The 13,246-nt window shown below is 43.8% G+C and overlaps 1 protein-coding gene across 2 annotated transcripts in view; it reads right to left on the reverse strand.

The window, feature by feature from the left end:
• Aig1 (androgen induced 1) overlaps window positions 1-13,246 on the reverse strand; it is a 208,747-nt gene that overhangs the window by 163,080 nt on the left and 32,421 nt on the right. For both annotated transcript variants that reach the window (XM_051206173.1, XM_051206172.1), the window contains exon 2: window positions 9,101-9,256. In XM_051206173.1, coding sequence (XP_051062130.1) covers window positions 9,101-9,256 — 156 coding nt within the window. The remainder of the gene's footprint in view (window positions 1-9,100; window positions 9,257-13,246) is intronic.

Consider the following 13,246-nt stretch of genomic DNA (forward strand, 5'->3'; position numbering starts at 1 on the left):
CAGTGATCCAGGAGGCTGGAATATTTTTATCTGGTTATCTAGTGTGACTTGACACCAACTCAAATCCTAGTCAAAAGCAGTTGCATCCAGACATAAATTTACAAAGGAAAGTGGATTTGATGGCAAGTGCTCTTGATAAAGTACATCAAAATGACGCTTTGGAATTCATAGTGAAATGTTTTTGAATAGATATAATCCATTTGTTACAATATATGCCTATGTAGAATGTACTAGGTCATTCTTGCCAAAAAATACTTTTTAAAGTTGTGCATCTACAATCACAGCTTTCTCAGAACCCTGCAGAATTTTTATACATTAAACCAAATACAATTAGCTACATTTTTTAAAATAAATGACTCTTGGGTATGCATGATTCCTAGAATGAGTGAAATGGCACGTTAATGGTTAACATACTAACACAGTACATTTTTAAAAATGTAGCTAATCCCGTTTTTTTTTTTTAAAGCTTATTTTAACATATTTTAAGAAACACATTTGGTAAGCCTATGGTACTTGAGTCTATATGCAATTGTTGAAATGAGAAGATAAAATTGAAAATATTTTCTTTCTTAGCAAAAGAGGTACTTTGCAAACTATCTTATAAAACTGCAAAATCCATGGTTTCACTAACATGAAACAATCCATCAAAGGTGGTGCATATGAACAGTCTTTTGCTAAAGATTAGAAGAAAAATGACAAAACAACAATTTTTGTCTGCATTCTGAAGACTCCCTTTCCTTACTCTGATACATCCTCCCGATTAGAACTGTTGGTCAGGCGAGGCTTTATCTGAGACACTGAGATTATCAATAAGACAAGCAGAGAAACAAGGCTACGTCCCGTGGGTGAGAATGCTTCCCTTTCTAAGAGCAAGCACTCATCTTGGTAAAGGTTTAGGTTTGACCCCTGATGGTTCAGTAATACCATTTACCAGCCAAGTAACCTCAAGCAGGTCTACTGTACAATGGCAACTCACCTCATCTGGGAAATGAGGTGAGAATTTTGGCAGCTCATCCTTAACTTCTTTGAGAGGTAAACAGCTCAGAGTAAAGCCCTCATTAGCATGGTACCTGGTCCATAAGGAGCACACAGGAGTTAGAAGATAGGATGCAGCTCTTAGGTCATTTGTAGGTCATACCACCAAGGGAAGGGAGGTGGTGAGAAGCCTCAGGAAGCCCACGGGGAATTGCTTGTTTACAGGCTAGAATAAAACTAGAGGCAACATTAAAGGCCACTGGGTGTATGTGATGTGTTCTCTAAAATCCCAAGGTAACGGGGGGGGGGGGTAGGGGGGGAGCTGCAGTTAACATTTCTTAGATATTCAGACATAAATGTTAACTGTGTCGATACATCTGAAGTCTGTTTCCCTTTGTTGATTCAATACTGACTTAAAATTTCTACTGTAACAGTGGTCCCATGGGGACTTGCTCACTCATTTTATTCCCTAGACATAGGAGCAGTGACACTTCTTTCTGGCTGGTCGCCTGCACTTGTGTGAAAGCATTCATTCCTCTTGTTTTGTATTGGATTTGTAAGGCAAACGATAGGGAGAGGGGATGCTCTCAAGGCTCAGATGCCAATGTAGGCAAACCTTCTCAGTCATGCTTGGGCATACCACTAATAGAATTCTTACTTCATAGTCCTTTACAATCCCCCCTGTGTGAGCAATGAACAGACAAGCAGAGAATCAAAGTGGGGCTGAAGGGCTCTTTGTAGCACTCTCTGTGATGAAGATCTTTTCTTCATCCCAACATGGTCCCAAAGCTCACCAGTGCATCCCACATTCCTAGGACATGTGTTGGTACCCATGTATAAATCAAATACACACCAAACTACAGAAAAAAAAAAAAAAAAAGACAGTCTGTAGAGAGGAACTTTTGGGAGGGCAGTACTACTGGCTTGATTTAGGAAGGAGTGTTGCTGGTTTAGTAGCACTGAGTATAAACCATGGCCACACTGTCTCCTCACCCTCTCCCACCTCCCATCTCCCCACATTGTTTCTTGCACAGAAGATATAAAAAGAAATGAATGAAAGTCTTATCCATGATTGGCTATCTGTGTGTATGTGGGGGGGGGGGGATGAGCAAACAATGTTATAACCCCATGAACACAATGAAATTAACAAATGTATTGGTGGTAGGTCCAACAGGTTCTTTCTTCAGGGAGAAAATGCTTTTATACCCAGCCTACTTAACACATCACACTCTGATCTAGCCACAACATGTAAACAGCAACCTCAAAACATCCACAGGAAATGTAGTAATTCCATAACACCTCCATAGTAAATGCTTTTTTAAATATGAAAAAAGGAATTGAGGTGGAAAGATGCAAAGAAAAAGAAAGAATTATAAAGAGGTCAGGGTAAATGAGATAGAGAAGAAACAAATGAAGCGTTCCATTTGTCCGTTCAATCACCACTACTGCACCTTTTCCCTGGCACCCGAAAAAGAAAAAGAAAAAGCTGTACAGTAATATTTCTGAAGAAAGGAATCACCTACTTTATAATATACACATACTATTTAATGATATTGAAAATCAAGTCTAACTGTTTGCACTCTCAATTTTCAAATACAAGCATTATTAACAATTAAAATATGAAAAGGTGATACCTTCATTTTCTCTGATAATTTGGAACTTTTTTGTGAAATGGCATACAGGAGAATGATAATTTTCTACAAGTTCCATGGCGATGGGGTGGTAAAGAAGCCTGTACACAATGAACCTAGCTGTCTGAAGCCCTGAGTTGGTAGTTTAAACCTAGGGACACCGCTGACAAGTTCTATAGGGAGTTTCAGAAATTAAACATAAATCATTTAGCTAACTGTCCTAGAAATCTACTTTTCTCCTGTAATGGCTTCATTAAACCTCAAATTTAAATAGTTTGTATTGAGATAACGTACTCAGCAGGACACTGAAAATTAATGGGAGGCATAGACTGCAATAGAAAGCATCCACACTTGGTCTCTCAGCTTCCCTGCATCTACATTTCCTATCAGCATGAGCACTTTAAATTTCCACTTTAAATTTTACAAAGATCCTTAAAAGCCCCACACTTGTTCTGGCAGCAAGAGTTCGTCCCTTAAAGACAAACCATAGTCAATTGAAGCCCTCACCAGAGTGTCACTTCCTTTTGCTTCATCTGCTTTCTTGGACCCCATCACAGTTCATTTTAGGACTAAGTGGTTCTCACCAATGAGACCTCCAGACGAATCTGTTCCTGGAGGGTCAGGAACGATACGCCTGCCTGGTGGTGAAAATCCTTGGAGAGACGCCAGGGAGCTGCATTCCTCTCTATGCCTTGAGGGCACACGCAAGAGATGCGATCGCTGTTGCTTTGCCGAGTATGTCTTTATGTTTTGGAACCTTAGGCAGCAAGTGCACAATCAACACGGGTGGCACTGAGAGAGAACGCAGAAAAACTGGGACTGGAGAGGTGGCTCGGTAGTTGCCGAGTAGGACCAGAGTTCAATTCCCAGCACCCAATCCTCGAAGCAGAGCTCAAAACTCAATCTTTCTGGCAAGTCTCCAGAACCTCCCATCCCTAATACTTTCCCCGTCTTTCACACCACTTCTCTATATCTTAAACACGTGTGTGGTCTCCTGAAAGTGGAACCTGACATATTCAAATTTCTTACACAGTGATGAGATTTTGGCAATAGATTGCAATGGGTAATTTTTCGTACTTGATTTTGAAAGCTCTTCCCCTATAAATTTTCTGTCACTGGGTGACTAAACCCAATTCCTCATTCCTGTGCAGGAGCAAGCATGTGATTAACTCAACAGAAAGTACACAGGGGTTTGGTTAATTCCATTTTTACTCATTGTAGAGGTAACACGTATATGCATGGGCATACACATACCACATACCATGGATGAAAGTAGAAGTCCAAAGACAGCTTATTGGGATCAGTTTTCTCCTTCTATTATGGGCCCCAGGGATCCAACTCAAGTCACCAGGCAGGGGAGCAAGCACTTTTACCCATTGCTGCAAACTAGGTTTTATAACAAAATAGTACTTGACTGATATTATATTTTTAATCTCAGAGGTGAAAAGAAAGAAGTATTTATAGGAAAATGTGATACAGTCTTAGCAGACAAGTGCATTTTAAAGTTAAATTTATAATTAGCAGAATAAATTAAGTGAAGAACTTTGAAAAATATTTCCCTCTAAATTTCAGATTTTTTCTATCTTACATTGAGGTGTTAAAGTTAGTTTTCCTTGTGTTTCCTAAGGAAGAGATAACACACAGTCTTCATCACGAGTAAGAGCCTACAGTTGTCTGTACATGTAAAATCTTCAAGTGTTTACAAGACATATTATAACACCAGAAATGGTTACTTGGCAAACAGCTTAGAAACTAAATTTGGTAAGAAGGACAAATTCCAGAAGAACTCATTTACGCACATGCGGGTTTGCTCTGACACTCCAGACACCCATCCCAGGATAGAGCAGGTCCAAACCACTCAGAGAGGGACATTCCCTTCTTCACTTTGGGATGGTTAGGGTAGCATCTGGACTGGAGCAAGCCAAGGCAGCACCAGAACAAAGATGCACTGGTAACGTGGGAAGATTTGATTATGGGTACCATTCAAACTCAGCAGCTGAAGCTGAATAGGGCTGCATGAGTCTGAATGAACAGAAAACATGCAATTGTTCCTTTTGGATGGGTGACAGTCAGAGACACATTCAGGATTTCGGAGAGGGGCATTTTCAAACTCTTCGTCCTCTTTTATTTTCTTGTTTAGCTAAAAGGGCATGCCTACTTTCTCAACAGTAATGGAACTGGCCATCGCCAGAGTCAACAAACTCACAGGAGACAAAGGACATTCTTCTCTGCTGCTCCTAAGAAGCTTCAGTGCTTCCAGACCACATAATGTCGCAGAATTGTTTGTGATGCTCCTCTAAAAGGGTGATGGGGGTTGAGAAACAAACTGCACATGGTAAGAACAGCCTCTAGAGGGTTATCCCTGCAAGGCTTGGGGAATGGTGGCGGTTTCCGGCCATTAGCATCACTAATCAAGGGCAGCTTTGCTTTTCATGGGAATCAACACAGTGACTGATGATACATGTTACGTTAGCTCAAGCCACCCTGCCCAACTTCTCCAAGTCACGATGAGACCGAAGTTCACTTGAATTGTCTTTGATTGGGATGTTTCATTATTTTTTTTTTATGTATATCCTGGGGTTAAAGGTACCACGAAGGGACCTTGTCTAAGGTTCAAAGGTCTCCAAAGCTCTTTCTCATTACTCTGTGCTCAAATAAAGCAACTACTGTCAGCTCACAATGAACCTTGCTCCTGGAAGAAGCACCCGCGTGAAGCCTACAGATGCTAGATGCCATACATGGTTCTTTCCTTCTACTGTGGTTGTAGCAGGACTGAGAGTAAAGGAGGGGGCAGGCAGAGACAGAGACAGAACATGGACCAAGGAAAGCTGTGGCCAAGAAACTTTTTTCAAAACAGTTTGAGCAGGTGTGATACAATTCGCTGCCCTGTTTTTAATGTTCTTTGCCTAAAACATGAAGCAATGTTGCTTTCCCAATAGCGAAGTGACAGGTAGAAAGCGTAACACAGAGGAAACAACTATAAAGCAGCATGGACAACTGTGTAAACAGGGTAACAGAGCCAAGGCAGCCCCTGGGGACCCTAGGCGGGTTCTAAGCCAGCCTCTGAACATTCCACCTTAGGAGGCTCGGGTCAGGCCAGTGCTCCGCTGCCACGGAGATAGTATTAGGATGCTTTGCTCCGTAAGGTTCTGTGTTAACCAAAATAGTAAAAGCTCTTGCTTCAAATACTATCCGTAATCACTCGATCTGTTAAGCATTATTGTACTACAGATTGCTGCGGGTGTTATAACTGTGTATCCATCAGATGCTAGGCACTAATGCTGTCCTCATCCTTCAACTGTCATCTGCTGTCTAGGTGAGATGACATGCTACAGGCCAGGAGCCTAGGGGAGAGTAACAGCCTGTCTCAGAAGATTTCTCAGATCATTGCTGCAAGGAGGAAAGGAGAATGAGGAAAGTCTTAAGTGATGGGAACACAGCTACCCTGGGGTTCTAGACCCTTTGAAGTCCATGGCAAAAGGGAGAAATTTACAGAGGAGTCTGAAGTCATAGCAAATACACATGGAGGGGTAACCGTAGGAAAAGAAAGGTGATATTAAATGACAAAGTTAAGTGTTTGCCTGAAGATTTATTTAGAGTTAAAATGCTTACACTACTAAATTTCTATCATCTGTAAATATGCCATGCAATAATAAAATTAGTGGAATCTTATAATAATTTATCACTCAGGTGCTTTTTTTTTTAAACTCAAAATGTCTTTGTTTGTTTGTTTTTGTTTTTTGTTTGTTTGTGTTGTTTTGTTTTGTTCTGTGTTTTTCATTAGAATGTGGAGTGTGGTGGGACCCGGGTGAACAGATACAAAGTCAATGACTGCATAGGAAGAGGAGAAAGTGTGGACAGCATCTCAATTTTAGAGAATACCAACAAAGAATTTTATCAATGTGGGGAGAGGGAAGAAATCGGGAAGATGGGAGAGAACAAGACATATAGAGGCATTCTTAAAAATCCAAAGGGAAAATGGAAATGGGAAGTCACTCCGGAAGAGGACTGAGGACACCGGAAGTAGTAACAACTGCTATCAATACCAACAGAAAAGAGCTGCCCAGACTGCTAACTCTGCACATCCCCAATCCATCGCTCACACGTCTTCCATTTGTTGTGTGACTCTGCAGAGCTCTGACCACTTCCTGTTCACCAGCAGGAACCGAGGCACAGGGAAAAGACGAGGCCTAGCATCAGGAGCTTATCAACCTGGAAAGGGACATGCTCATGGGTGACGTCGGTTAAATGCAGATGGTGAAGACGAGGTGTTGTTCCTCTCCCTCTAAACCAAGAGAAAATTTCACACACAGACACCCAGATTACTAGGCATGATTCCTTTGTGCAGAAACCGCATGTCTTTACATCTTACGCCAGGGGAATCCCTTCTAACACGGTTCATAGAAAGTAGATGAGTTTACCTTCTGAGACAAGATTTCACTAGGCAGCCCAGCATGGGCTGAAGCAATAATCCTCCTCCCTCAGCCCCCAGAGTACTGTGATTACAAGTCTGTGCTAGCACAATGGCTAAGTATTTGAGTTGTATAAAGGAAAATCAAAGAAGATAGATGGATAGATGGATGGATAGATAGATACATACATACATACATATAGACAGATAGGTAGGTAGATAGACACATATAATGCCAAACATTCAAACAAGAGGATTTGAGAGGTCTGGGCAGCTTCCTTTGAACACTACTGCACTTAGAACTTCAGAAGAAAGGATGAGAGAATGAGAAGGTTTAGGTTGGATTCGTAGGTTCTTCTGGTCCTTGTGTTATTCTCAAGAGCACAGGGGTACTTCACCCATGAAAATACAATTCAAAACACAGAAATTGGCAACTCAGTGCTAAGAACATGAATCTCTTTGCCAGCACTTACTTGGCAAATATGAAAACGAGCCAAATGTTCTGACTCCTCTGGTGCTGAACTTGAACTCAGTATGTGTGCTAGCCATGACCTTGGAGGTTCTGTTTGTTCCTGCCAGAATCAGGTAACATATGGAAGGGCTCAAACTGTGTTACATTAGGTCCTTCTAAGTTGCACTCACAATCTCAGAAATACAAAGATTCCCTCCTTCTTCTGGCTATACATGACTTAGAAGTCTATGGTGTCTCATGGGGCCTGCAAGGAAACATGGTTTGTGTGTAGACGATGACAACTTAACAGATTTGTGAAGGAAGCTGAGCTTTAAAGGGAACCTAACTGAAAACAGAAAATCAATGGAGCCAGATAGACCCACACATCGAGCCGCATTAGTTAGGTAATAGCAGCTAAGAGGGCAGTTGGGTAGGAAAAGAACTACCTAATGGCGATTTCCTCTTAAGGCCAAGTGCTTCAACAACTGTCATTATTTGACGTTTAGGCTACTCAAGGAAATGTTAGGGACTGAATGATGTGCTCTCTCTCTCTCTCTCTCTCTCTCTCTCTCTCTCTCTCTCTCACTCACTCTGTGTGTGTGTGAGTGTGTGTGTGTGTGTGTGTGTGTGTGTGCGTGCGTGTAAGAGAGAGAAAGTGCGTGAAATGTGTGTTCGTATATGCGCCCAAGCATGTGGAGGCTAGAGAGCAATCTCAGGTACTGTCCTTCAGAAGCCATTCTCCCTGTTTCCTGAGACAAGGTGTCTCCCTGATCTGGGATTTGCCAGGTAGGATATTCTGGGTGGCCAACTAGGCCCAGAGATCCTATGTCTCCCTCCAGAGTTGTAAGATTATAAGTGCAAACTGCCACACCCTTTGGTTTGGTTTCAGGTTTGTTTGCTTGTTTTGTTTTTTAACACGGGTTCTGGGGATTGCATGCAAGCCTCATGTTTGCATGGCAACTAATTCACCAACTGATACATCTCAGGCCTCATATGCTGAAGGGTTAATCCCCAGAATCTCAGGACATGGCGTAGGCGAGGTCAAATGCAGCCACTGGAGAGTTCTGATTGACATAATGGATCTTCCAATAAGAAGAGGGAATCAAAACCCAGACTGGCACAGGGGAAAGAGAATGTAACGGTGTGAGCTTCCTTGACGCCAAAGAGACAGGCATCCAAAGAAACCAACTCCACGACTCCACGATTCCCTGCCCTCAGACACCCAGTCTCCAGCACCACGAGAGAATACATTTTCTGTACCGCTGGCAGCATTAGAAACAAACCCGAAACCTTGGGCCAACACGTAGCTTAGTGGTAGAGAGCCCATGAGGTCCTGGGTTCTATCCTCAGTACCCGCTAAGGGCAGAAATTCTGCGGAGAGCCTCATTTTATTTTATTTTATTTTTTGAGACAGATTTCCTCTATGTTGTGTGTAGCCTTGGCTGTCCTGAAACTCACTCTGTAGGCCAGGCTGGCCTCGAACTCACAGAGTTCCGCCTGCCTCTGCCTCCCAAGTTCAGGGACTAAAGGTGTGTGCCACTATCTCCCTGCAACCCTCGTGTTTTTTACAAAACACTTCTGAAGCAGGGCCCACATTTCCTCTGTGCTAAGTGCATCCTGAATCGTACTCACAACCCCGACAGGAAAGGCGAGCACGGCCAGCGTCCAGTCCCGCAGAGAGATGAGCTTCCTAAGCTGCCGCTCTTGCTCCTGGTTCCCGCTGTCTCTGGTCAGGAGAGTGGAGAGATCAGTCAGCACGCAGATGCCGAAGAAGACAGCCTGGATGACCTGCCAGGAGACAACCGCCCGAGCTGGTCAGCAAGAGCGACAGACACCCACGCGCGGGAACACAAAGGCAGCTAGCTGTGTGTCTACGCTATGACACGTGAGGAGAGTATGTCCATAGCTTCATTACAGAGCTGAGAACCAGGACCAGAGGCCTTTACTGTTGTTGTTTGTTCATTTGTTTACAATTATCAATGTAAGTGAGAGAATCTGTCTTAAAAACACTCCTCCCGTCGTCCTCTCTCCCCAAGGCTCAGGGACCGTCACAGAGGCTGGGGTGGGAAGACTGTCAGAGCGTGAGATGGGAGAGGACTGCTGCATGGGGAGGACTGCTAGGTCAGGGAGGACTGCTGCATGGGGAGGACTGCTGGGTCAGGGAGGACTGCTGCATGGGGAGGACTGCTGCATGGGGAGGACTGCTGGGTCAGGGAGGACTGCTGCATGGGGAGGACTGCTGCATGGGGAGGACTGCTGGGTCAGGGAGGACTGCTGCATGGGGAGGACTGCTGGGTCAGGGAGGACTGCTACATGGGGAGGACTGCTGGGTCAGGGAGGACTGCTGCATGGGGAGGACTGATGCATGGGGAAGACTGATGCATGGGGAGGACTGCTGGATCAGGGGGGACTGCTGCATGGGGAGGATTGCTGCATGGGGAAGACTGCTGCATGGGGAGGATTGCTGCATGGGGAAGACTGCTGCATGGGGAGGATTGCTGCATGGGGAGGACTGATGCATGGGGAAGACTGCTGCATGGGGAGGATTGCTGCATGGGGACGACTCCCGAGAAAGAGTGTCTTCTGGACATGACAGAGCTGTTGTGCTCATGAGCTCAGAGCCGCTATAGTTCCCTGCAAAACAGCTTCACAAGATGAAGCCAGTCAAAATTCCAGTGTAAGTGGGGGAGTGACTCACAAAGCCCCACCCATAGCCGAGGCACGTGAAGGCTGCTGGGGCAGGGAGAGTCAGTTTTCTTCAGGGGTGCTGACCCCTTGTATTTTACCCATGCTCCAGTGGATGGCCTCACACCCAGGCACATAGAGGCAGCATTGACGGAATGGGTGTGGTGGTTTATAAGAGAAGAGCCGCGCGGGCACGTATGTTTAAATGTTTGCTCCAAAGCTGGTGGCACTTTTTGTGAAAGATTAGGGAGTGTGACCATGTTGGAGGGCGTGGCACCGGGGATAGACTGAGGCTTCAAAAGGCCACACCATTTTTTCCAGTGATATCTCTCTCTCTCTCTCTCTCTCTCTCTCTCTCTCTCTCTCTCTCTCTCTGTGTGTGTGTGTGTGTGTGTGTGTGTGACTCTCTCAGGTACTACTCCAGTCCCATGCCTGCCTGCCTGCCTGCAGCCAGCCCCTCCCTATGATGAGAATGCACTAACCCACTGAAACTGTAAGCCAGTCCCCACTTGAATGCCTTCTGTGATAAGTTGCCTTCTTTACAGTATTTCTTCTTTATAGCAATACAAAAGTAACTAAGACAGTGTTAGTTATAAGAAAGCTGGGAGAGGAACAAGGACAAGCTGGAGGGGGCATTTGGGTAGATATAATCAAAATACATGAATAAAATTCTCAGGAATGATTTTTTAAATTATTCTATCTTAAAAGACCTGCCATTAATCTGCCAAAACAGGAAATCTGAATAAATGATTCCAAATAAAACAAAAAATCCAACAAGAAAATGAACCGTACTACTTCCATTTTTATTCTTCTTGGGACAATGAAGATGTGTACACACATACACACACACACACACACACATACACACACACACACACCACACCCCTATGTAGACTCAACAGAAAGAATATTAATTATCAAAATAGCATGTTCACTATGTTAAAGTTTGCATCTGTTTCTAAGAATTGCCTAAGAAGAGAATTCAAGTGGGTGGACAAAATCAAAATAACAAGAAAAATATGGAGAGGCCATCTCTGTGTGTTCTTCCCTTAGATTTAAGCATTTTCTGCCACAGGAGTGATAGAAGTCTGCTCATAAAGAAATCAATTGAGCACAGAAAATCCTCTCTTCTATAGAGCAACTTTCCCCTGTGAAGACGGAATGGCTCTTAGGCTTTTAGTACGTATGAAATCAAATCTTTCCCAATAGCAGAGATGCTGTGACCATTGTCTCCATCCAGCTGCCAGAACTACAAATCAATTACATATGGAATTATCCACAACAGCCATCCTTTCCTTGGACATGGTGAGACATGGTGAGAACTCTGAAATAGTACAAACCAATCATTTGTCAACTTCCTGAAGTAGGGCCAAAGTTGTGGATGCCGAGTGCGGACAGCATACCAGGGCAGAGCTAAAAGAAACTACAGAAAGGGCAGAGAATGTATTCCCTGGGGTCAGATCTTACCTACTTTTAACAACAAAGAATAGATATATCCAGAAATTCCCTGACTTCTTCAAGGAGGAACAATTTACTGTTGACTTGTTTTTAAAGGGTGCCATTCACCTTATTTCATAGAATACAACAAATGATTCAGAAAGAAAAGGGCATTTCCACATTGGCAGAGTTTTGTGCATGACTCCTCACTTGGGCATTAAGTAACATCTGGTTCCAGCTGTGATCTCACCCTGCAGCACACAAAGTGTTAGTTAGGAGCATAGGATTGGGGACCTCCCCCAAACCCTGCTATTACTAGTCAGCCAAAGCCACGGTCATGCTCCAGTTTTGCTCATCATTTAAGTTGGTTTTGGCTTCCGTGGCTTAGACTCTATTGTCGTCTTATAAATAGCCAGAGCGGGAAATTCTGAGACTGGGCACAAGTGAGAGGAACATGGAAGTGGGGGACAAATGGCATCCAGGCTCTGACAACCAGAGATAAATGACTCAGAGAAGAATTCCATACTTAGGAAATTCCTCAAGTCCTGTCGAAAGATTTAATATGTTCGAACCTCTCTGGAAGCCCTCATGGGATGTGAGACATGAGTGATCATGCCAGGGAATGATATTCTCCGTGACTGTGAGTCAGCATCCAGTGTCCTGTGTGACCAATACCTAGGAGAATTCAAAGTACAGCCACAATGGGATAGCATTTCTCATCAGCGTAGTGACACAAGCAAGTGTGACTCAACCAGAAAGCTTCTACTGGGGACACGGCTTGGACAAACATTGTGAAGGACAGGGGACAGCACAAGGGCATGGAGATTCCTATGCACTCTTGCCCTGGACTAGGAAAGGCATGCTCTGAAGCAATGATCCTCAATCTGTGGGCTGCAACCCATTGGGGGCCAAGAGACCTTTTTCACAGTGGTCACCTAAGGCAGCCAGAAAACGCAGACATTTATATTACCATTCATAACAATAGCAAAAGTACAGTCACCAGGTAGCAATGGAAACAGTTCTATGGTTGGGGGTCACCCCAGCATGAGGAGCTGTGTTAAAGGGTCACAGCATTAGGAAGGTGGAGAGCCACTGCCCTACAGAAACCTTGATACCTGGCAGAAGTCAATTTTTGCAATTTTCTGTCTTACCAGAGTTGAAGCAATCTTCCTGGCTGTTAATATCCGACTGAATAACTTGTGCCGGATTTATACAATGGAACTCACATGTCATAACAAAAACTCTTCAACCTTGACAACAAAGTCTTAAACTAAAACCAGAAACAAGAAATAGCATATTTTGACACTATGAAAGTAAGTTGTGAAAAAAAAAATGGAAATATAAGGATGCATGCCCACGAAGTAAAACAGGAAGAAACACATGGGGATTAATAACACCGAACTGGGGCTAGAGAGATGGCTTAGTGTTATGATTTCCTGCTTTTCCAGAGGACCTGAGTTCAGTCCCCAGCATCCACTGAGCTTGTTATGCCAGGTCCAAAGAATCCAACCCCCCTGGTCTCTATGGGCACACACATGGGGCGCACGCTCACATAGGTGCACACAAAAATGTGTGAATAAAAGTAAAACTAAATAAGAGCACTGACTTCATATGTTTCTGGAAGAGACTGTGAGAGGAACACAAGGGCTCCAATTT

Source organism: Phodopus roborovskii, unplaced genomic scaffold (genome assembly GCF_943737965.1).
Source record: "Phodopus roborovskii unplaced genomic scaffold, PHOROB, whole genome shotgun sequence".
Classification (NCBI taxonomy): domain Eukaryota; kingdom Metazoa; phylum Chordata; class Mammalia; order Rodentia; family Cricetidae; genus Phodopus; species Phodopus roborovskii.